Source organism: Oncorhynchus gorbuscha, unplaced genomic scaffold (genome assembly GCF_021184085.1).
Source record: "Oncorhynchus gorbuscha isolate QuinsamMale2020 ecotype Even-year unplaced genomic scaffold, OgorEven_v1.0 Un_scaffold_1868, whole genome shotgun sequence".
NCBI lineage: Eukaryota > Metazoa > Chordata > Actinopteri > Salmoniformes > Salmonidae > Oncorhynchus > Oncorhynchus gorbuscha.
In genome coordinates, this window is record NW_025746525.1 from 34,764 (window position 1) to 58,085 (window position 23,322).

General features: G+C 42.5%; 2 protein-coding genes and 2 pseudogenes across 2 annotated transcripts; all 4 read right to left on the reverse strand.

Moving 5' to 3' along the window:
- Positions 1 to 200: 200 nt before the first annotated feature.
- On the reverse strand, positions 201 to 10,894 carry LOC124024469 (annotated as a pseudogene).
- On the reverse strand, positions 1,640 to 3,207 carry LOC124024465 (fatty acid-binding protein, adipocyte-like). The gene is made up of 4 exons (XM_046338367.1): positions 3,048 to 3,207; positions 2,766 to 2,938; positions 2,537 to 2,638; positions 1,640 to 1,839 (listed from the first exon to the last, which is right to left on the reverse strand). The coding sequence occupies exons 1-4, from the start codon at positions 3,118 to 3,120 to the stop codon at positions 1,786 to 1,788; spliced, it is 402 nt and encodes a 133-aa protein (XP_046194323.1). The 5' UTR covers positions 3,121 to 3,207; the 3' UTR covers positions 1,640 to 1,785.
- A 3,439-nt stretch (positions 10,895 to 14,333) lies between the features above and the next one.
- On the reverse strand, positions 14,334 to 15,907 carry LOC124024462 (fatty acid-binding protein, adipocyte-like). The gene is made up of 4 exons (XM_046338364.1): positions 15,748 to 15,907; positions 15,463 to 15,635; positions 15,234 to 15,335; positions 14,334 to 14,533 (listed from the first exon to the last, which is right to left on the reverse strand). The coding sequence occupies exons 1-4, from the start codon at positions 15,818 to 15,820 to the stop codon at positions 14,480 to 14,482; spliced, it is 402 nt and encodes a 133-aa protein (XP_046194320.1). The 5' UTR covers positions 15,821 to 15,907; the 3' UTR covers positions 14,334 to 14,479.
- A 6,118-nt stretch (positions 15,908 to 22,025) lies between these two features.
- LOC124024470 lies at positions 22,026 to 23,205 on the reverse strand (annotated as a pseudogene).
- Between the last annotated feature and the right edge of the window lie 117 nt (positions 23,206 to 23,322).

Below are 23,322 nucleotides of genomic sequence, written 5' to 3' on the forward strand. Positions count from 1 at the left end.
ATTGGGGGGCACCCTGAGTCTGGAGGTCACTGAGGTATCAGTAGAACAGGGGGATGACATTGAGGAGATGGAGCAGGGTGGGCTGCTGGTACTGTGGGGGGCTAGTGTCCATCCCTGGGGGAGTGGTAAGAGGGGGTGTGGCAGGTGGGCGGAGGGTGTCCTCAAAGCGGAGCCCCAGGCTAGTTGTCCAGGGTGTCCAGTCAATCCAGTGTGGATGTCTCTCTCTGAGAGGCGTAGTTGTTGAGGTGAGAGACCAGGCGTACGCGGAGTGGGTCGACACTGTTCCAGCCCTCCATGATGCTTAGGTAGCGGGCAGTCTGACAGACACTCCCTGAAGCCCAGGCTGCGGTAGTCCTTGGCCAGGGCGTGGGCTTCAAAATACCCTACCAGGAGAGGGAGGCAGAGGGTCAGGAACAGGAATTACACAGGAGTATACAGAGCACTACACTAGAGGAACTAAAGGACATGGAGACACTTGGTCTAATTCTGTGGTGGAGCTTGGAGGATATGGCTCGTTCCCTACAAATATGCAGAAGTTTTTCTAGAAGTTTACCTATCACTTTACAGGCTTTCATCTTAAATCACATCTTTGTATCGTTTTGGTATTGACTCACCTTGTCCGCTGGCAGCATGTATCATCTTCAAATGATCCACAGTAATCTGCAACATTTCAGCTTTTTCCAATTTTGACGATCCCTGTGAAAAAAGGCAAACATTCGATTAGATTGTGTTACTTGTAAAATAAATCCTAACCAAAGATGTAGAAAAGGCAGAAGTTGAGATTATTCTATGAATCTAATATATTCTGAATATATATATACACAATTTTACTGTACCCTACCTGCTTCTCAAACGCACTTGGCACAAGTCAGATCAGTCAGGCTGTTTCAGTCACGTCGCCGTTTCTCAATAATCTGTGGCTGGCTGAGGTAGGATTTTGAGTCTCTGACAGCATATCAAGGCGATGGTGAACCTCAATGGCAATATTTGGTGCATAATTATGCAAGAGTAATGTAATACTCAATCCTCTGTCGTTCTGGCTTTAGTTGGAGTTGTTTTCGGGGGTGACATCAAGTCATGTTCTGAAATAATCAAACACCTTTGTAGAAACACTTGGAACAAACAGCAACGCTGCAGTCATAACAGCACCACTGGGCAGACCACTGGTCCCAGTAGTCATATTCAGAAGCACCTGAATGCTGCTGAAAAGTTCAGAATAGAAACAGTCCTAAATAGGCAAAGAAATTCAGGTTTTAAAGTTGTGTAATAGCTAGTTAGCAGCAGGACGCTAATATGAAGGCATCCAGGGTTTAGTTAACCCACTAGTCAGTCATGGCAGTTTTTCATCGTAGACAAATGGTCAGTTGGACATTTCTACTTGATCACCAGTTCTCAAAATAGGTAGTGTGAAATCAATGTATTTTGCCAGGAACACTCAGTGTAGCATGCTCAAAGTAAGCGAACATTAATTTATTGGAGAAAAATTGACACTGAAATGTATTGAATGTCAGCACCACCTACAACCGAAGTGCTCAGGATAGACCAGAGATTTGCCCGTTTGTAATCCACATGGATTACGTTTGCTGAATAGGCCTCAGCCTCCAAACTGGCCTACATATTGCAATGAAGGAAATACCACTTTTCACAAAGCAGAACTGACTTTATTGAAAGCTTCATGGGATTTTGGTACCAATTGAGTCAGTGAATTTAACATGGTAGGTATTGAACAGATAACATGCATGTTATTGATTTGCTGGTGGGGGTCTTCAATTCAGCAGGCTGGAATCACACCTCTTTCTCATAGGTCCTCAGCGCCACCACATCATCCATTACACATTTCTAGAAAAGAGAGCAGTACACGCTTTAGGTCATGTAATGACAACAAGTTTCAGAACCGAGAACTCAAAATGTATTGATACAGTCAGTGATGAACAAACCACCAAATACATGTTGGAATCTATATTAATTTATTCTATAACAGGCACTTTACATTATGTGAGCTAAATAATGCATTATAAATTACTTTAAGGAAACTGATGTTACTGTACCCACTACAACCCCCCAAAAAACATGCATTCATTCCTATGGAGGACTGGTCCTACTGGATAGTGCCTATGGCGGACCGGTGGCAGCAAAGCCTCGCAATGGCAATGCCAACACATGCAGCAGCAATCCCAGGTTTATGTAAATCATTGGGTTTATTAGCACTCGATTACCAATTAATCATTTAGTTTAAAATAATTAAGAAAGTGTTGCACATGACTGCAAGTGCTTATCAAGCCACGCTTCCCAGCCAAAACAATACTAGGATATTTTGAACACATTAGCGCGTAAAAACGCGTGCCATCCTTGTTGGTAACCCCGGGAGAACGCAATTTACAAAATGACAACGTGTATTGCATAATGATGATCACATGCAACATTGAACAATATTGCAATATCAAGCATGGACATTGCAAAATAGGCTTAAGAAAAACGCATATTTTATGTCAAACCAAGCAGAGAAGGGAATAGCAAGCAGGACATTAAACCTTACCGCAATCAATTTTCCATCTTGCAACTCCCGCTCGAGCGTGGTAGTCTTGCCGTCCCAAGTTTGTTTCTGCACCAGTTTTCCGTTCTCAAAGGTCATCAGAGTCTGGAAATAGAGTAGTGTCAGGAGGGAACAACTCACTAAATTTTAAAGTAATTTATTTTTTTACAATCAATTGGAAACCACACTACTGTAACAACCGGCATGTCTATAGTGTGGCTCCTGCACCCACCTTGGTTTTCCTGTCATCTGCAGTCATCTCGTCGAATTCTTCATTCAATTTAAACTTGGCCTCTGTGGTTTTGAAAGTGCTCTGGGATTTCATTGATATTACACCGTCGTCGATGCTGAACTGCAAATTGGGCTTCGCCATATTCCCCATCTGCCGAGTAGCAAAACCCACACCTGTGAAACAAACGGATATTTATCTAATCAACTTTAGTAAGGTTCTAGATCGAAATGCAACATTGTCTTTCATTTAAAAACTACTTTATTTAATAAGGTAAGACTTCACCTATTGCCTTCATATATTCATCAAAATTCTCACTGGAAGTCATCTTCCAAGTTCCAACGAATGCCTCGACCATGTTGTAAATTTGAGCTAATCAACACCACAAACCACGTTAACGAACACTGCTTCGACTCTGCAATAATTACACCTGGGCCTGTTGTCATATTTGAAGCCTCATCTAGAACGTGCTTACCCATGCAAGCCAATCAAGTGCTAGATCTGGTGCTTCCATGGCAACAGAGAGGATGAGGGGCGGGGGATAAATTATTTTCGGGCAGGGACTCAGCCTGCACTGTCTTTGACAGGGGTCTCCAACCTTTTCTTACCCAGGGACCCCCTGCCAGGCAAACCGGAGACCAAGGAACCCCAATCACATGTTAGCAAAAATATATTTAAAAACATCATGTATTGTATCTTGTCTCGTCATCTGGTGAATGATCATGTCAAGGAGAAGTAATCAACATTTTCAACTGAATAGATTTGGTAGATAGTTTTGACCTCAACACATGATAGCCTAATTGGAAGAGAACTGTAAACCCTAACATAGCCAATTAGCTAGAAAGGTAACTCAAAAACATGTTCACTAAGAGCATCTGTTCAGCTGGTAAAACAGAGATTAAAGACAACAAGGATGTGTTGGCAAAAATGAATGTAAAGTCAAGAAAGCCTATCAGCAGCCAGCGGCCCTTGAAGCAATGGGTGCTTTTTGAAAGTGTGATTTGCTCAATAATAGGAATTGGAGAAAAAAAACATACACATTTATAAAATAATATATTCTCCTCTTTTCTACTGTGGATATGTAATACACATTTTGTTTATTCCATTATTGCTAGTGATATTCATAAAAACATTTAAATAAATACAAATATTTTTCCATTTTTATTTATTTTTTAATATACTGTTCAAAAGTTTGGGGTCACATAGAAATGTCCTTGTTTGTGAATAAAACAAAACATTTTTTGCACATTTAAATAACATAAAATTTATCAGAAATACAGTGTAGACATTGTTAACATTGGAAATGACTATTGTAGCTGGAAACTTTAACTTTAAGAATTTTTATGGAATATCTACATAGGTGTACAGAGGCCCATTATCAGCAACCATCACTCCTGTGTTCCAATGGCATGTTGTGTTAGCTAATTCAAGTCTATCATTTGAAAAGGCTAATTGATCATTAGAAAACCCTTTTGCAATTATGTTAGCACAGCTAAAAAATATTGTTATGATTAAAGAAGCAATAAAACTGGCATTCTTTAGACTAGTTGAGTGTCTGGAGCATCATCATTTGAGTGTCTGGAGCATCATCAAAATGGCCAGAAACAAAGACCTTTCTTCTGAAATTCTATTCTTGTTCTGAGAAATGAAGGCTATTCCATGCGAGAAATTGCCAAGAAACTGAAGATCTTGTATAACGCTGTGTACTATTCCCTTCACAGAACAGAGCAAACTGGCCCTAACCAGAATAGAAAGAGTGGGAGGCCCCGGTGCACAACTGAGCAAGAGGACAAGTACATTAGAGTGTCTAGTTTGAGAAACAGACGCCTCACAAGTCTTCAACTGGCAGCTTCATTAAATAGTACCCGCAAAACACCAGTCTCAACGTCAACAGTGAAGAGGCGACTTCGGGGTGCTGGCCTTCTAGGCAGAGTTGCAAAGAAAAAGCCATATCTAAGACAAAAAATATTAAGATGGGCAAAGAACACAGACACTGGACAGAGGAGCCCCACGGTGGAGGTGTCATAATACCCATTAAACTTAGAGGTCAAACAGGGAAATGGTTCCAAACCTTTTTCCACCATTCATTTCTCCCATTGGGGATTTTAGAAACACTTCAAATAAGGGCTGTGTATCGTGTAGACTTCCCCTGGTGTCGTTTTGATAACCATGTCAATCTCTATCGGACAAGGTGACTTTTATCAATATATTCTTCTCTATTTGCTCTCAGATTCTAAAATGCTAATTAGCATCAAACTAGACATCATATCAAACTTGATTTGTCACATGCACCGAAAACAACAAGTGTAGACTTTACCGTGAAATGCTTACTTACAAGCCCTTAACCAACAGTGCAGTTTAAGAAAATATTTACCAAGTAGGCTAAAATAAAAGTAATAATACAAAGTATCACAATAAGAATAACAATAACGAGGCTTTATACAGGGGCACCGGAAGTCACCGAGGCACCGGTACTGTTGAGGCACCGGCCAGAGTCACCCAGGCACCGGTACAGAGTCACCCAGGCACCGGTACAGAGTCACCCAGGCACCGGTACAGAGTCATTTCACCGGTACAGAGTCACCCAGGCACCGGTACAGAGTCACCCAGGCACCGGTACAGAGTCACCCAGGCACCGGTACAGAGTCACCGAGGCACCGGTACAGAGTCAGCAGTCACCGAGGCACGGTACAGAGTCACCATAGGCACACAGGTACACATAGAGTGAATACAGTAGTATAAGTCTATATACAGCATGTGCAAATGAGGTGGGATAAGGGAGGTGAGGTAAAAAAATAGGCCATAGTGGTGAAGTAATTACAATATAGAAATTAAACACTGGAATGGTAGATGTGCAGAAGATGAATGAGCAAGTAGAGATACTGGGGTGCAAAGGAGCAAGATAAATGAATAAATACAGTATGAGGATGAGGTAGTTGGATGGTCTATTTACAGATGGGCTATGTAAAGGTGCAGTCATCTGTGAGTTGCTCTGTGAGCTGGTGCTTAAAGCTAGTGAGAGGGAGATATGAGTCTCCAGCTTCAACTTTTGGTCCTTGACTCTGTATCATGCAAGATTACAAATCCTAAACGTCATCTGTAGCTGACATCTTTGCTAACAGGTATTGTGTCAATTTAAAAAACGTGCACAAGACAGTTAACAGATTTGTCCATTTAAAAACAGTTTTCCAATTTATTAATCTATTCATTACTACATTTAGCTAACCTTAGATAGCTAATCCAGAGATTCTTACCTTTGATTCGTTTCAGTAGTCCCGTCAAGATCCTCATGGCATGTGTAGTTTATGATAGACACATTAGCCACTAATTAGCATTTCATTTTTGGTAAATGTATTGATAAAAGTCACCTTGTCCTAGTGAGATTTACGCAGTTATCAAAAATCACACCAGGGTAAGCCTACACGAACCACAACTCTTATTTTCAGTGTTTCTAAAATCCTCTATGGGGAAAAATTAATAGTTGGGAAATTATTGGAACCATTTCCTTGATTGACCGCTAGTTTTTATGGGTATTATGCCTCATACTGGGGTACTTTATCTCCACCCTGCAAATTCTATTAAATTATGTTCTATTCTATTTTGTTCTGTTCTATTCTGTTATGTTATGTTCTATTCTATTCTGTTCTGTCCTGTTCTAATAATTTCTGTTCTGTTATGTTCTGTTCTGTTATGTTCTATTCTGTTCTGTTATGTTCTATTCTGTTCTAATAATTTCTGTTCTGTTATGTTCTGTTCTGTTATGTTCTATTCTGTTCTGTTATGTTCTATTCTGTTCTGTTATGTTCTGTTCTGTTCTGTTATGTTCTATTCTGTTATGTTCTATTCTGTTCTGTTATGTTCTATTCTATTCTATTCTATTCTATTCTGTTCTGTTCTATTCTATTCTGTTATGTTCTATTCTATTCTATTCTGTTCTGTTCTGTTCTATTCTATTCTGTTATGTTCTATTCTATTCTGTTATGTTCTATTCTATTCTGTTCTGTTCTGTTCTATTCTATTCTATTCTGTTATGTTCTATTCTGTTCTGTTCTGTTCTGTTCTGCTCTGGCAGCTCGTGCTTAAAGCTAGTGAGAGGGAGATATGAGTCTCCAGCTTCAGCTTTTGGTCCTAGACTCATGCAAGACTACAAATCCTGCACGTCATCTGTAGCTGACATCTTTGGTAACAGGTTTTGTGTCAATTTAAAATGTGCACAAGACAGTTCACAGATTTGTCAATTTAAAAACAGTTTTCCAATTTATTAATCTATTCATTACTACATTTAGCTAACCTTAGATAGCTAATCCAGAGATTCTTACCTTTGATTCGTTTCAGCAGTCCCGTCCAGATCCTCATGGCATGTGTAGTTTATGATAGACACATTAGCCACTAATTAGCATTTAATTTTTGGCAAATGTATTGATAAAAGTCACCTTGTCCTAGAGAGATTTACACAGTTATCAAAAAGCACGCCAGGTTAAGCCTACACGAACCACAACTCTTATTTTAAATATTTCTAAAATCCTCTATGGGAAAATTTAATGGTGGGGAAATTATTGGAACCATTTCCTTGATTGACCGCTAGTTTTTATGGGTATTATGACTCATACTGGGGTACTTTATCTCCACCCTGCAAATTCTATTAAATTCTGTTCTATTCCATTCTGTTCTGTTCTATTCTGTTCTATTAATTTCTATTCTCATCTGTTCTGTCTGTTCTATTCTATTGTAAAGCAGTGAGGTCCATTGAGCCAGCAGATGGAGGCAGTGAACACCATATTGAACGACGTTTCTCACAGAAAAACTCCAGATTTTCATCCAACAAAGTTTGTCTGACTGAGTAACAGATTGTAAAGAACAGGGGAGGGAAGAAATATCTTGAGGGACCTGCATGGTTACTGTTACTAACATGATGGTCCTTTATGTACGCTGAACAGTTCATGACTCCAGGTCCAATAAAATACATTTCAAAATAGCTTTTGAAGTTTTGTGATTGTATGTTCATAAATGGTAGAATATGGCTCTTTTTTCATTTCCTGAAAAGTTTCAGTTTCAGAGATATGTGTTTTCTTTCCGCTGGGATGCTATAAACCTTTACACTAATGATTTGGCTGCAGCAAGACTCCATCACTAGTATTCTACTGATATCCAATGGTCTCTAGTGGATACATTGCATACTACTACAGCAGGAACTTAAAGAGCACATCGAGTGATTGAGTCCCAAATGGCACCCTATTCCCTACTGTACACTACTTTTGACCAGAACCCCATGAGCCCTAGTCAAAAGTGATCTACAGGCTTCAGTATGTGTCATCCAGCTGCCATCTTTCCCTCAATCTTGGCCACACTATAGTCTCCTGCCATATTAGTGGGGTCAGACCAGACCATATTAGTGGGGTCAGACCAGGCCATATTAGTGGGGTCAGACCAGGCCATGTTAGTGGTCAGACCAGGCCAGTCCACATTAGTGGGGTCAGACCAGACCATATTAGTGGGGTCAGACCAGACCATATTAGTGGGGTCAGACCATATTAGTGGGGTCAGACCAGACCATATTAGTGGTCAGACCAGACCAGACCATATTAGTGGGGTCAGACCAGACCATATTAGTCAGACCAGGGGTCAGACCAGACCATAGACCAGGCCATATTAGTGGGGTCAGACCAGGCCATATTTGGGGTCAGACCAGACCATATTAGTGGGGTCAGACCAGACCATATTAGTGGGGTCAGACCAGACCATATTAGTGGGGTCAGACCAGACCATATTAGTGGGGTCAGACCAGACCATATTAGTGGGGTCAGACCAGACCATATTAGTGGGGTCAGACCAGGCCAGTCCATATGAGTGGGGTTAATGGGCATTGATGATTTCCTTTTAATCAATTCCTGGGTATTAATGGAGGCAACAATGGCTCTAAAACTAGGTGTCTCGACCAACCCTCATCTCATCAACCCAGAACCAAAATCTTGTGTCTGTCCACGAGAGATTACAACCAGTCAGCCAGCTCGTCAGTCAGACAGATTCTCTGCTATATTACTGTTAGCTACCACTTTACTCATATATAAAACATATAGTACATACAGATGTAGGATCTTAATTTGAGCCAGTTTGTTACAACAGGAAGATAATCCTGCATCAACAGAAAATGTGAATAATGTGGATTATAATTAATGGACATTTTTGTAGGAGTTATACCTTTTCTGCAGGGCAAATCAAGTCTGAAATTTCAATGTGGAAATTACACTTTAGATGTCTTTTGAAAGCTCAAATACACTACAAGTTTGAATTTCCTGCTGTGTAGAACCACGCTCAGCAACAGAAGAGTGATCAAATGAAGATTCTACATCTGTATGCAACTCCTTCATTCACCAAAAAACAAGACATCAAGGCAGTTTGTCAAGACTCCCGTCGAAGTTGGCTCCCCCGCGTGGTCGGGTGGTGCTCGGAGTTCGTCGTCACCGGCCGACTAGCCGCCACCGATCCCTTTTTCTGTTCGGTTAGTTTTGTCTCATTCGTTACACCTGTTCCTATTTTATGTGTGCTTGATTGTCTTCCCTATTTAGCATATGGAACCCGCCACTTTGTTGTGCGGGATTATTTTGATGTTGACGTTGTATTCGTTGGTGTTGTTAGTGCTCTGGACCTTGTTACCCGTTGGTTTGGGTTGGTCAGTGTTTGCCAGTGTTTGCTCCCTGCGTGTTGGGCATTTCATTTTGGTGCCGTATTAAAGTGCACTTTTCCCCTGGACCTCTCTGCGCCTGATTCCTCGCTACACACCCAGCCAGCCGTGACACAGTTGAAACAGATAAATTATTTGAGTTTATTTAAAGTGATGTGGGAAGTGGACAACATACTCTAAGCCCCACAACAGTTCATAGATAAAACACATGAATCCTGAGCATTGATCAAATAAACATGCATCTTCTTACAAACTCAGTTTATTGGTACAAAAATATTACAAAACTACGTTTTTTCAAAGTTGCTTTCTATATAAAGCATGTTCGACAATCCCATATAGACATAACTAAAGTATTAGCAGATCCAGGTCATGTGTAACTATATTTATGATACATTGCAGGCGTCCTCAAAGCGGAGCCCCAGGCTAGTTGTCCAGGGTGTCCAGTCAATCCAGTGGTGATGTCTCTCTGAGAGGCGTAGTTGTAGAGGTGAGAGACCAGGCGTACTCGGAGTGGGTCGACACTGTTCCAGCCCTCCATGATGCTTAGGTAGCGGGCCGTCTGACAGACACTCCCTGAAGCCCAGGCTGCGGTAGTCCTTGGCCAGGGCGTGGGCTTCAAAATACCCTACCAGGAGAGGGAGGCAGAGGGTCAGGAACAGGAACTACACAGGAGTATACAGAGCACTACACTAGAGGAACTAAAGGACATGGAGACACTTGGTCTAATTCTGTGGTGGAGCTTGGAGGATATGGCTCGTTCCCTACAAATATGCAGCAGTTTTTCTAGAAGTTTACCGATCACTTTACAGGCTTTCATCATAAATCACATCTTTGTATTGTTTTGGTATTGACTCACCTTGTCCGCTGGCAGCATGTATCATCTTCAAATGATCCACAGTAATCTGCAACATTTCAGCTTTTTCCAATTTTGACGATCCCTGTGACAAAAGGCAAACATTCGATTAGATTGTGTTACTTGTAAAATAAATCCTAACCAAAGATGTAGAAAAGGCGGAAGTTGAGATTATTCTATGAATCTAATGTCTGTATGGTGTATATATATATACACACACATACACACACTTTTACTGTACCCTACCTGCTTCTCAAACGCACAAGTCTTCTGAGATCAGTCAGGCTGTTGTTGATTCGGTCACATCACCATTTTTCAATAATCTGTGGCTGAGAGCGAGGTAGGATTTTGTCTCTGACAGAATATCAAGACGATGGTGAACCTCAATGGCAATATTTGGTGCATAATTATGCAGGAGTAATGTAATACTCAATCCTCTGCGTCGTTTTCTGGCTTTAGTTGGAGTTGTTTTCGGGGGTGACATCAAGTCATGTTTTCTGAAGTCAAAGTAGCACCTTTCCTAGAGACACTTGGAACAAACAGCAACGCTGCAGTCATAACAGCACCACTGGGCAGACCACTGGTCCCAGTAGTCATATTCAGAAGCACCTGAATGCTGCTGAAAAGTTCAGAATAGAACAGTCCTAAATAGGCAAAGAAATTCAGGTTTTAAAGTTGTGTAATAGCTAGTTGGCAGCAGGACGCTAGTACTTCCAGCGCCGACAGAGATGGCCGCCTCGCTTTGCGTTCCTAGGAAACTATGCAGTTTTTTTTTTTTTTTTTTACGTGTTATTTCTTACATTAGTACCCCAGGTCATCTTAGGTTTCATTGCCTACAGTCGAGAAGAACTACTGAACATAAGAGCAGCGTCAACTCACCATCAGTACGACCAAGAATATGACTTTCGCGGAAGCGGATCCTGTGTTCTGCCTTTCACCCAGGACAACGGAATAGATTCCAGCCGGCGACCCAAAAAAACTACTTCGTAAAAGGGGGAAACGGAGCGTTCTTCTGGTCAGACTCCGGAGACGGGCACATCGTGCACCACTCCCTAGCATTCTTCTCGCCAATGTCCAGTCTATTGACAACAAGGTTGATGAAATACGAGCAAGGGTAGCATTCCAGAGGGACATCAGAGACTGTAACGTTCTTTGCTTCACGGAAACATGGCTCACTGGAGAGACGCTATCGGAATCGGTGCAGCCAGCTGGTTTCTCCACGCATCGCGCCGACAGAAACAAACATCTTTCTGGTAAGAGGGGCGGGGGCGTATGCTTCATGGTTAACGTGACGTGGTATGATCATAACAACATACAGGTACTCAAGTCCTTCTGTTCACCTGATTTAGAATTCCTCACAATCAAATGTCGACCGCATTATTTTCCAAGGGAATTCTCTTCGATTATAATCACAGCCGTATATATTCCCCCCCAAGCAGGCACATCGATGGCTCTGAACGAACTTTATTTGATTCTTTGCAAACTGGAATCAATTTATCCGGAGGCTGCATTCATTGTAGCTGGGGAACCAGAAACCGTGGATTGATGGCAGCATTCGCGTGAAACTGAAAGCCCGAACCACTGCTTTTAATCAGGGCAAGGTGACCGGAAACATGACCGAATACAAACAGTGTAACTATTCCCTCCGCAAGGCAATCAAACAAGCTAAACGTCAGTATAGAGACAAAGTAGAATCTCAATTCAACGGCTCAGACACAAGAGGCATGTGGCAGGGTCTACAGTCAATCACAGATTACAAAAAGAAAACCAGCCCAGTCACGGACCAGGATGTCTTGCTCCCAGGCAGACTAAATAACTTTTTTGCCCGCTTTGAGGACAATACAGTGCCACTGACACGGCCCGCAACTAAAACATGCGGACTCTCCTTCACTGCAGCCACGTGAGGAAAACATTTAAACGTGTCAACGCTCGCAAGGCTGCAGGCCCAGACGGCATCCCCAGCCGCGCCCTCAGAGCATACGCAGACCAGCTGGCTGGTGTGTTTATGGACATATTCAATCAATCCCTATCCCAGTCTGTTGTTCCCACATGCTTCAAGAGGGCCACCATTGTTCCTGTTCCCAACAAAGCTAAGGTAACTGAGCTAAACGACTACCGCCCTGTAGCACTCACTTCCGTCATCATGAAGTGCTTTGAGAGACTAGTCAAGGACCATATCACCTCCACACTACCTGACACCATAGACCCACTCCAAGCTTACCGCCCAAATAGGTCCACAGACGATGCAATCTCAACCACACTGCACACTGCCCTAACCAGTCTGGACAAGAGGAATACCTATGTGAGAATGCTGTTCATCGACTACAGCTCGGCATTTAACACCATAGTGCCCTCCAAGCTCGTCATCAAGCTCGAGACCCTGGGTCTTGACCCCGCCCTGTGCAACTGGGTACTGGGCTTCCTGACGGGCCGCCCCCAGGTGGTGAGGGTAGGCAACAACATTTCCACCCCGCTGATCCTCAACACTGGGGCCCCACAAGGGTGCGTTCTGAGCCCTCTCCTGTACTCCCTGTTCACCCACGACTGCGTGGCCACGCACGCCTCCAACTCAATCAAGTTTGCGGACGACACAACAGTGGTAGGCTTGATTACCAACAATGACGGCCTACAGGGAGGAGGTGAGGGCCGTCGGAGTGTGGTGTCAGGAAAATAACCTCACACTCAACGTCAACAAAATTAAGGAGATGATTGTGGACTTCAGGAAACAGCAGAGGGAACACCCCCCTATCCACATTGATGGGACAGTAGTGGAGAGGGTAGTAAAAGTTAAGTTCCTCGGCGTACACATCACAGACAAACTGAATTGGTCCACCCACACAGACAGCATCGTGAAGAAGGCGCAGCAGCGCCTCTTCAACCTCAGGAGGCTGAAGAAATTTGGCTTGTCACCAAAAGCACTCAAACTTCTACAGCTGCACAATCGAGAGCATCCTGTCCGGCTAGATCACCGCCTGATACGGCAACTGCTCCGCCCACAACCGTAAGGCTCTCCAGAGGGTAGTGAGGTCTGCACAACGCATGACCGGGGGCAAACTACCTGCCCTCCAGGACACCTACACCACCCTTTGTCCCGGGAAGGCCATAAAGATCAAGGACAACCACCCGAGCCACTGCCTGTTCACCCCACTATCATCCAGAAGGTGAGGTCAGTACAGGTGCATCAAAGCTGGGACCGAGAGACTGAAAAACAGCTTCTCTCTCAAGGCCATCAGACTGTTAAACAGCCACCACTAACATTGAGTGGCTGCTGCCAACACACTGACACTGACTCAACTCCAGCCACTTTAATGGGAAATGTAAAATATATCACTAGCCACTAAATGCTACCTAATATGTTCACATACCCTACATTATTCATCTCATGTATATACTGTACTCTACATCTACTTCATATTTATGTAATACATGTGTCACTTTTAACTATGCCACTTTGTTTACATACTCCAATCATATGTATATACTGCACTCAATACCATCTACTGTATCTTGCCAATGCCTCCCTACCATCACTCACTCATCTACATATTCTTATCCCCTTACACGTGTCTATAAGGTAGTTTTGGAATTGTTCGCCAGACACTTGGTTTAGTGCATTGTCGGAACTAGAAGCACAAGCATTTCGCTACCGTCGCATCATCATCTGCTAACCATGTGTATGTGACAAATAAAATTGGAGAACCAGGGTTTAGTTAACCCACTAGTCAGTCATGGCAGTTTTTGCATCGTAGACAAATGGTCAGTTGGACATTTCTACTTGGTCACTAGTTCTCAAAATAGGTAGTGTGAAATCAATGTATTTTGCCAGGAACACTCAGTGTAGAGTGCTCAAAGTAAGCCAACATTAATTTATTGGAGAAAAATTGACACTGAAATGTATTGAATGTTAGCACCACCTATAACCGAAGTAGTCAGGATAGACCAGAGATTTGCCCATTTGTAATCCACATGGATTAAGTTTGCTGAATAGGCCTCAGCCTCCAAACTGGCCTACATATTGCAAAGAAGGAAATACCACTTTTCACAAAGCAGAACTGACTTTATTGAAAGCTTCATGGGATTTTGGTACCAATTGAGTCAGTGAATTTAACATGGTAGGTATTGAACAGATAACATGCATGTTATTGATTTGCTGGTGGGGGTCTTCAATTCAGCAGGCTGGAATCACACCTCTTTCTCATAGGTCCTCAGTGCCACCACATCATCCATTACACATTTCTGGAATAGAGAGCAGTACACGCTTTAGGTCATGTAATGACAACAAGTATCAGAACCGAGAACTCAAAATGTATTGATACAGTCAGTGATGAACAAACCACCAAATACATGTTGAAATCTATATTAATATATTCTATAACAGGCACTTTACATCATGTGAGCTAAATAATGCATTATAAATTACTTTAAGGAAACTGATGTTACTGTACCCACTACAACCCCCAAAAAACATGCAGTCATTCATTCCTATGGAGGACTGGTCCTACTGGATAGTGGTTATGGCGGACCGGTGGCAGCAAAGCCTCGCAATGGCAATGCCAACACATGCAGCAGCAATCCCAGGTTTATGTAAATCATTGGGTTTATTAGCACTCGATTACCAATTAATCATTTAGTTTAAAATAATTAAGTAGCGTGTTGCACATGACTGCAAGTGCTTATCAAACCACGCTTCCCAGCCAAAACTATAAAGGACATTTTGAACACGTTAGCGCGTAAAAACGCGTGCCATCCTTGTTGGTAACCCCGGGAGAACGCAATTTACAAAATGACAACCTGCATTGCATAATGATGATCACATGCAACATTGAACAATATTGCAATATCAAACATGGACATTGCAAAATAGGCTTATGAAAAACGCATATTTTATGTCAAACCAAGCAGAGAAGGGAATAGCAAGCAGGACATTAAACCTTACCGCAATCAATTTTCCATCTTGCAACTCCCGCTCGAGCGTGGTAGTCTTGCCGTCCCAAGTTTGTTTCTGCACCAGTTTTCCGTTCTCAAAGGTCATCAGAGTCTGGAAATAAAGTAGTGTCAGGAGGGCACAACTCACTAAATTTTAAAGTAATTTCTTTTTTTACAATCAATTGGAAACCACACTACTGTAACAACCGGCATGTCTATAGTGTGGCTCCTGCACCCACCTTGGTTTTCCTGTCATCTGCAGTCATCTCGTCGAATTCTTCATTCAATTTAAACTTGGCCTCTGTGGTTTTGAAAGTGCTCTGGGATTTCATTGATATTACACCGTCGTCGATGCTGAACTGCAAATTGGGCTTCGCCATATTCCCCATCTGCCGAGTAGCAAAACCCACACCTGTGAAACAAACGGATATTTATCTAATCAACTTTAGTAAGGTTCTAGATCGAAATGCAACATTGTCTTTCATTTTTTTTAAACTGCTTTATTTAATAAGGTAAGACTTCACCTATTGCCTTCATATATTCATCAAAATTCTCACTGGAAGTCATCTTCCAAGTTCCAACGAATGCCTCGACCATGTTGTAAATTTGAGCTAATCAACACCACAAACCACGTTAACGAACACTGCTTCGACTCTGCAATAATTACACCTGGGCCTGTTGTCATATTTGAAGCCTCATCTAGCACGTGCTTACCCATGCAAGCCAATCAAGTGCTAGATCTGGTGCTTCCATGGCAACAGAGAGGATGAGGGGCGGGGGATAAATTATTTTCGGGCAGGGACTCAGCCTGCACTGTCTTTGACAGGGGTCTTCAACCTTTTCTTACCCAGGGACCACCTGCCAGGCAAACCGGAGACCAAGGAACCCCAATCACATGTTGGCAAAAATATATTTAAAAACATCATGTATTGTATCTTGTCTCGTCATCTGGTGAATGATCATGTCAAGGAGAAGTAATCAACATTTTCAACTGAATAGATTTGGTAGATAGTTTTGACCTCAACACATGATAGCCTAATTGGAAGAGAACTGTAAACCCTAACATAGCCAATTAGCTAGAAAGGTAACTCAAAAACATTTTCACTAAGAGCATCTGTTCAGCTGGTTAAACAGAGATTAAAGACAACAAGGATGTGTTGGCAAAAATGAGTGTAAAGTCAAGAACGCCTATCAGCAGCCAGCGGCCCTTGAAGCAATGGGTGCTTTTTGAAAGTGTGATTTGCTCAATAATAGGAATTGGAGAAAAAAAACATACACATTTATAAAATAATATATTCTCCTCTTTTCTACTGTGGATATGTAATACACATTTTGTTTATTCCATTATTGCTAGCGATATTCATAAAAACATTTTTTAAATTCTAATATTTTTCACTTTTTTTATTTATTTTAATATATACACTACTGTTAGAATCCTGCTAGATTCTAACACTACTGCTAGAATCCTGACTAGAACCAAAAAATTTGATCATATTACTCCAGTGCTAGCCTCACTACACTGGCTTCCTGTCAAAGCAAGGGCTGATTTCAAGGTTTTACTGCTAACCTACAAAGCATTACATGGGCTTGCTCCTACCTACCTCTCTGATTTGGTCCTGCCGTACATACCTACACGTACGCTACGGTCACAAGACGCAGGCCTCCTAATTGTCCCTAGAATTTCTAAGCAAACAGCTGGAGGCAGGGCTTTCTCCTATAGAGCTCCATTTTTATGGAACGGTCTGCCTACCCATGTCAGAGACGCAATAAAACTGGTCTCAACCTTTAAGTCTTTACTGAAGACTCATCTCTTCAGTGGGTCATATGATTGAGTGTAGTCTGGCCCAGGAGTGGGAAGGTGAACGGAAAGGCTCTGGAGCAACGAACCGCCCTTGCTGTCTCTGCCTGGCCGGTTTCCCTTTTTCCACTGGGATTCTCTGCCTCTAACACTGTTACGGGGCTGAGTCACTGGCTTGCTGGGGCTCTCTCGTGCCGTCCCTGGGGGGGTGCGTCACCTGGGTGGGTTGATTCACTGTTGTGGTCGGCCTGTCTGGGTTTCCCCCCTTGGGTTGTACCGTGTCGGAGATCTTTGTGGGCTATACTCGGCCTTGTCTCAGGATGGTAAGTTGGTGGTTGAAGATTTCCCTCTAGTGGTGTGGGGGCTGTGCTTTGGCAAAGTGGGTGGGGTTATATCCTTCCTGTTTGGCCCTGTCCGGGGGTGTCCTCGGATGGGGCCACAGTGTCTCCTGACCCCTCCTGTCTCAGCCTCCAGTATTTATGCTGCAGTAGTTTATGTGGGGGGCTAGGGTCAGTTTGTTTATCTGGAGTACTTCTCCTGTCCTATTCGGTGTCCTGTGTAAATCTAAGTGTGCGTTCTCTAATTATCTCCTCTCTTTCATTTCTCTCTCTCGGAGGACCTGAGCCCTAGGACCATGCCCCAGGACTACCTGACATGATGACTCCTTGCTGTCCCCAGTCCACCTGGCCATGCTGCTGCTCCAGTTTCAACTGGCCTGGGCCCTAGGACCATGTCCCAGGACTGCCTGACATGAGGACTCCTTGCTGTCCCCAGTCCACCTGGCCATGCTCCTGCTCCAGTTTCAACTGTTCTGCCTTACTATTATTCAACCATGCTGGTCATTTATGAACATTTGAACATCTTGGCCACGTTCTGTTATAATCTCTACCCGGCACAGCCAGAAGAGGACTGGCCACCCCACATAGCCCGGTTCCTCTCTAGGTTTCTTCCTAGGTTTTGGCCTTTCTAGGGAGTTTTTCCTAGCCACCGTGCTTTTACACCTGCATTGTTTGCTGTTTGGGGTTTTAGGCTGGGTTTCTGTACAGCACTTTGAGATATCAGCTGATGTACGAAGGGCTATATAAATAAATTTGATTTGATTTGATTTGATACTGTTCAAAAGTTTGGGGTCACATAGAAATGTCCTTGTTTGTGAAAAAAACAAACACATTTTTTGCACATTTAAATAACATAAAATTGATCAGAAATACAGTGTAGACATTGTTAACGTTGTAAATGACTATTGTAGCTGGAAACTTTAGAATTTTTGTGGAATATCTACATAGGTGTACAGAGGCCCATTATCAGCAACCATCACTCCTGTGTTCCAATGGCACGTTGTGTTAGCTAATTCAAGTCTATCATTTGAAAAGGCTAATTGATCATTAGAAAACCCTTTTGCAATTATGTTAGCACAGCTAAAAAATATTGTTATGATTAAAGAAGCAATAAAACTGGCATTCTTTAGACTAGTTGAGTGTCTGGAGCATCATCATTTGAGTGTCTGGAGCATCATCAAAATGGCCAGAAACAAAGACCTTTCTTCTGAAATTCTATTCTTGTTCTGAGAAATGAAGGCTATTCCATGCGAGAAATTGCCAAGAAACTGAAGATCTCCTACAACGCTGTGTACTATTCCCTTCACAGAACAGAGCAAACTGGCCCTAACCAGAATAGAAAGAGTGGGAGGCCCCGGTGCACAACTGAGCAAGAGGACAAGTACATTAGAGTGTCTAGTTTGAGAAACAGACGCCTCACAAGTCTTCAACTGGCAGATTCATTAAATAGTACCCGCAAAACACCAGTCTCAACGTCAACAGCGAAGAGGATGCTTGCAAAGAAAAAGCCATATCTAAGACAATAAAAGATTAAGATGAGCAAAGAACACAGACACTGGACAGAGGAGCCCCACGGTGGAGGTGTCATAATACCCATTAAACTTAGAGGTCAAACAGGGAAATGGTTCCAAATGTTTTTCCACCATTCATTTCTCCCATTGGGGATTTTAGAAACACTTCAAATAAGGGCTGTGTATCGTGTAGACTTCCCCTGGTGTGACGTTTTGATAACCATGTCAATCTCTATCAGATAAGGTGACTTTTATCAATATATTCTTCTCTATTTGCTCTCAGATTCTAAAATGCTAATTAGCATCAAACTAGACATCAAATCAAACTTTATTTGTCACATGCACCATATACAATAAGTGTAGACTTTACCGTGAAATGCTTTACTTACAAGCCCTTAACCAACAGTACAGTTCAAGAAAGTCCGTGGGGGATTTTATTACAGGCAAATATATTGATAAAAGTCACCTTGTCCTAGAGAGATTGCCACAGTTATCAAAAATAACACCAGGGTAAGCCTACACGAACCACAACTCTTATTTTAAGTGTTTCTAAAATACTCTATGAGAAAAATGAATGGTGGGGAAATTATTGGAACCATTTCCTTGATTGACCGCTAGTTTTTATGGGTATTATGACTCATACTGGGGTACTTTATCTCCACCATGCAAATTATATTAAATTCTGTTCTATTAATTTCTATTCTGTTCTATTCTATTCTGTTCTATTAATTTCTATTCTCATCTGTTCTGTCCTGTTCTATTCTATTGTAAAGCAGTGAGGTCCATTGAGCCAGCAGATGGAGGCAGTGAACACCATATTGAACGACATTTCTCACAGAAAAACTCCAGATTTTCATCCAACAAAGTTTGTCTGACTGAGTAACAGATTGTAAAGAACAGGGGAGGGAAGAAATATCTTGAGGGACCTGCATGGTTACTGTTACTAACATGATGGTCCTTTATGTACACGGAACAGTTCATGACTCCAGGTCCAATAAAATACATTTCAAAATAGCTTTTGAAGTTGTGATTGTATGTTCATAAATGGTACAATATGGCTCTTTTTTCATTTCCTGAAACATTTCAGTTTTATAGATATGTGTTTAATTTCCGCTGGGACGCTATAAACCTTTACACTAATGATTTGGCTGCAGCAAGTCTCCATCACTAGTATTCTACTGATATACAATGGTCTCTAGTGGATACATTGCATACTACTACAGCAGGAACTTAAAGAGCACATCGAGTGACTGTGTCCCAAATTGCACCCTATACCCTACTGTACACTACTTTTGACCAGAACCCCATGAGCCCTAGTCAAAAGTGATCTACAGGCTTCAGTATGTGTCATCCAGCTGCCATCTTTCCCTCAATCTTGGCCACACTACAGTCTCCTGCCATATTAGTGGGGTCAGACCAGACCATATTAGTGGGGTCAGACCAGGCCATATTAGTGGGGTCAGACCAGACCATATTAGTGGGGTCAGACCAGGCCAGTCCATATGAGTGGGGTTAATGGGCATTGATGATTTCCTTTTAATCAATTCCTGGGTATTAATGGAGGCAACAATGGCTCTAAAACTAGGTGTCTCGACCAACCCTCATCTCATCAACCCAGAACCAAAATCTTGCGTCTGTCTGAGAGATTACAACCAGTCAGCCATTCAGCTAGTCAGTCAGACAGATTCTCTGCTATATTACTGTTAGCTACCACTTTAATCATATATAAAACACAGTACATACAGATGTAGGATCTTAATTTGAGCTAGTTTGTTACAACAGGAAAATAATCCTGCAGCAATAGAACAGATTATAATTCATGGACATTTTTGTAGGGGTTGATACCTTTTTCTGCAGGGCAAATCAAGTCTGAAATTTCAATGTGGAAATTACACTTCAGAAGTCTTTTTAAAGCTCAAATACAACACAAGTTTGAATTTCCTGCTGTGTAGGACAACACTCAGCAACAGAAGAGTGATCAAATGAAGAGCCAACATCTGTATGCAACTCCTTCATTCACCTAAAACCAAGAGAATGAGGCAGTTGAAACTGATAAATTATTTTATTTGAAGTGATGTGAGAAGTGGACAACATACTAAGCTCCACAACAGTTCATAGGTAAAACACATGAATCCTGAGCATTGATTAAGAAAAACATGCAATCTTCTTACAAACTCAGTTTATTGGTACAAAAATATTACAAAACTACATTTTTTCAAAGTTGCTTTCTATATAAAGCATGTTCGACAATCCCATATAGACATAACTAAAGTATTAGCAGATCCAGGTCATGTTTAACTCTATTTGTGATACATTGCAGGTGTATTTGTTCCCTTTCAAAGCTGCAGGAGTTCTATTTTTACAATATTATATTTGACCTACAAATACCCCAAAACCCTTCTCTTAGTGCACTCTGATAATGAACCAAATGAAATCAGTTTTGTGGACATGAAACAATAGTCAGTTCTTTCCTACCTTGGAGGCCATATCTGGGCTCACAACAAATCAAATCAAATTTATTTATATAGCCCTTCGTACATCAGCTGATATCGCAAAGTGCTGTACAGAATCCCAGCCTAAAACCCCAAACAGCAAGCAATGCAGGTGTAGAAGCACGGTGGCTAGGAAAAACTCCCTAGAAAGGCCAAAACCTAGGAAGAAACCTAGAGAGGAACCAGGCTATGTGGGGTGGCCAGTCCTCTACTGGCTGTGCCGGGTGGAGATTATAACAGAACATGGCCAAGATGTTCAAATGTTCATAAATGACCAGCATGGTCGAATAATAGTAAGGCAGAACAGTTGAAATTGGAGCAGCAGCATGGCCAGGTGGACTGGGGACAGCAAGGAGTCATCATGTAAGGTAGTCCTGGAGGCGGGTTGGGGGGGGGAGGCGGGTTGGGGGGGAGGCAGGATGGCGGGGATATAAGTTGTTGCCTTCCGGTCCTGATGATCACAAGAGTTCAGATGGCCCGATCTCTGTCCCCCAGGGCCTGTACGGCTGATTTCTCAGGGCTGTGGAGGAGCCTGCAGAATTGAGGGCTGCCGGGGACACTCGGGGAAAGTAGTGAAGGAGAAGGAAGACTGGGAGGAGAGGAGGGGTAGTGGTTTTGAGCTTGGAGGCTTAGACTGACAGGGCCAGCCCCAGGGGTAGATTGTCATTGGGGGGGCACCCTGAGTCTGGAGGTCACTGAGGTATCAGTAGAACAGGGGGATGACATTGAGATGGAGCAGGGTGGGCTGCTGGTACTGTGGGGGGCTAGTGTCCATCCCTGGGGGAGTGGTAAGAGGGGGTGTGGCAGGTGGGCGGAGGGTGTCCTCAAAGCGGAGCCCCAGGCTAGTTGTCCAGGGTGTCCAGTCAATCCAGTGTGGATGTCTCTGAGAGGCGTAGTTGTTGAGGTGAGAGACCAGGCGTACGCGGAGTGGGTCGACACTGTTCCAGCCCTCCATGATGCTTAGGTAGCGGGCCGTCTCTGACAGACACTCCCTGAAGCCCAGGCTGCGGTAGTCCTTGGCCAGGGCGTGGGCTTCAAAATACCCTACCAGGAGAGGGAGGCAGAGGGTCAGGAACAGGAATTACACAGGAGTATACAGAGCACTACACTAGAGGAACTAAAGGACATTGCGACACTTGGTCTAATTCTGTGGTGGAGCTTGGAGGATATGGCTCGTTCCCTACAAATATGCAGAAGTTTTTCTAGAAATTTACCTATCACTTTACAGGCTTTCATCTTAAATCACATCTTTGTATCGTTTTGGTATTGACTCACCTTGTCCGCTGGCAGCATGTATCATCTTCAAATGATCTACAGTAATCTGCAACATTTCAGCTTTTTCCAATTTTGACGATCCCTGTGACAAAAGGCAAACATTCGATTAGATTGTGTTACTTGTAAAATAAATCCTAACCAAAGATGTAGAAAAGGCAGAAGTTGAGATTATTCTATGAATCTAATGTCTGTATGGTATATATATATATACACACTTGTACTGTACCCTACCTGCTTCTCAAACGCACAAGTCTTTTGAGATCAGTCAGGCTGTTGATTCGGTCACGTCGCCGTTTCTCAATAATCTGTGGCTGATTTTTGAGTCTGACAGCATATCAAGGCGATGGTGAACCTCAATGGCAATATTTGGTGCATAATTATGCAGGAGTAATGTAATACTCAATCCTCTGTCGTTTTCTGGCTTTAGTTGGAGTTGTTTTCGGGGGTGACATCAAGTCATGTTCTGAAATAATGAAACACCTTTCGTAGAAACACTTGGAACAAACAGCAACGCTGCAGTCATAACAGCAACAGTACCACTGGGCAGACCACTGGTCCCAGTAGTCATATTCAGAAGCACCTGAATGCTGCTGAAAAGTTCTCAGAATAGAACAGTCCTAAATAAGCAAAGAAATTCAGGTTTTAAAGTTGTGTAATAGCTAGTTAGCAGCAGGACGCTAATATG

Bases quoted from the DNA above. Each gene is read 5' to 3' on its own strand.
- LOC124024465 (XM_046338367.1), bottom strand. From the start codon at position 3,120: ATGGTCGAGGCATTCGTTGGAACTTGGAAGATGACTTCCAGTGAGAAT. The intron at 2,939-3,047 runs GTGAAGTCTTAC...TTTGTTTCACAG, and splicing joins TGAATATATGAAGGCAATAG to GTGTGGGTTTTGCTACTCGG. The intron at 2,639-2,765 runs GTGGGTGCAGGA...CTCTATTTCCAG, and splicing joins CAGATGACAGGAAAACCAAG to ACTCTGATGACCTTTGAGAA.
- LOC124024462 (XM_046338364.1), bottom strand. From the start codon at position 15,820: ATGGTCGAGGCATTCGTTGGAACTTGGAAGATGACTTCCAGTGAGAAT. The intron at 15,636-15,747 runs GTGAAGTCTTAC...TTTGTTTCACAG, and splicing joins TGAATATATGAAGGCAATAG to GTGTGGGTTTTGCTACTCGG. The intron at 15,336-15,462 runs GTGGGTGCAGGA...CTTTATTTCCAG, and splicing joins CAGATGACAGGAAAACCAAG to ACTCTGATGACCTTTGAGAA.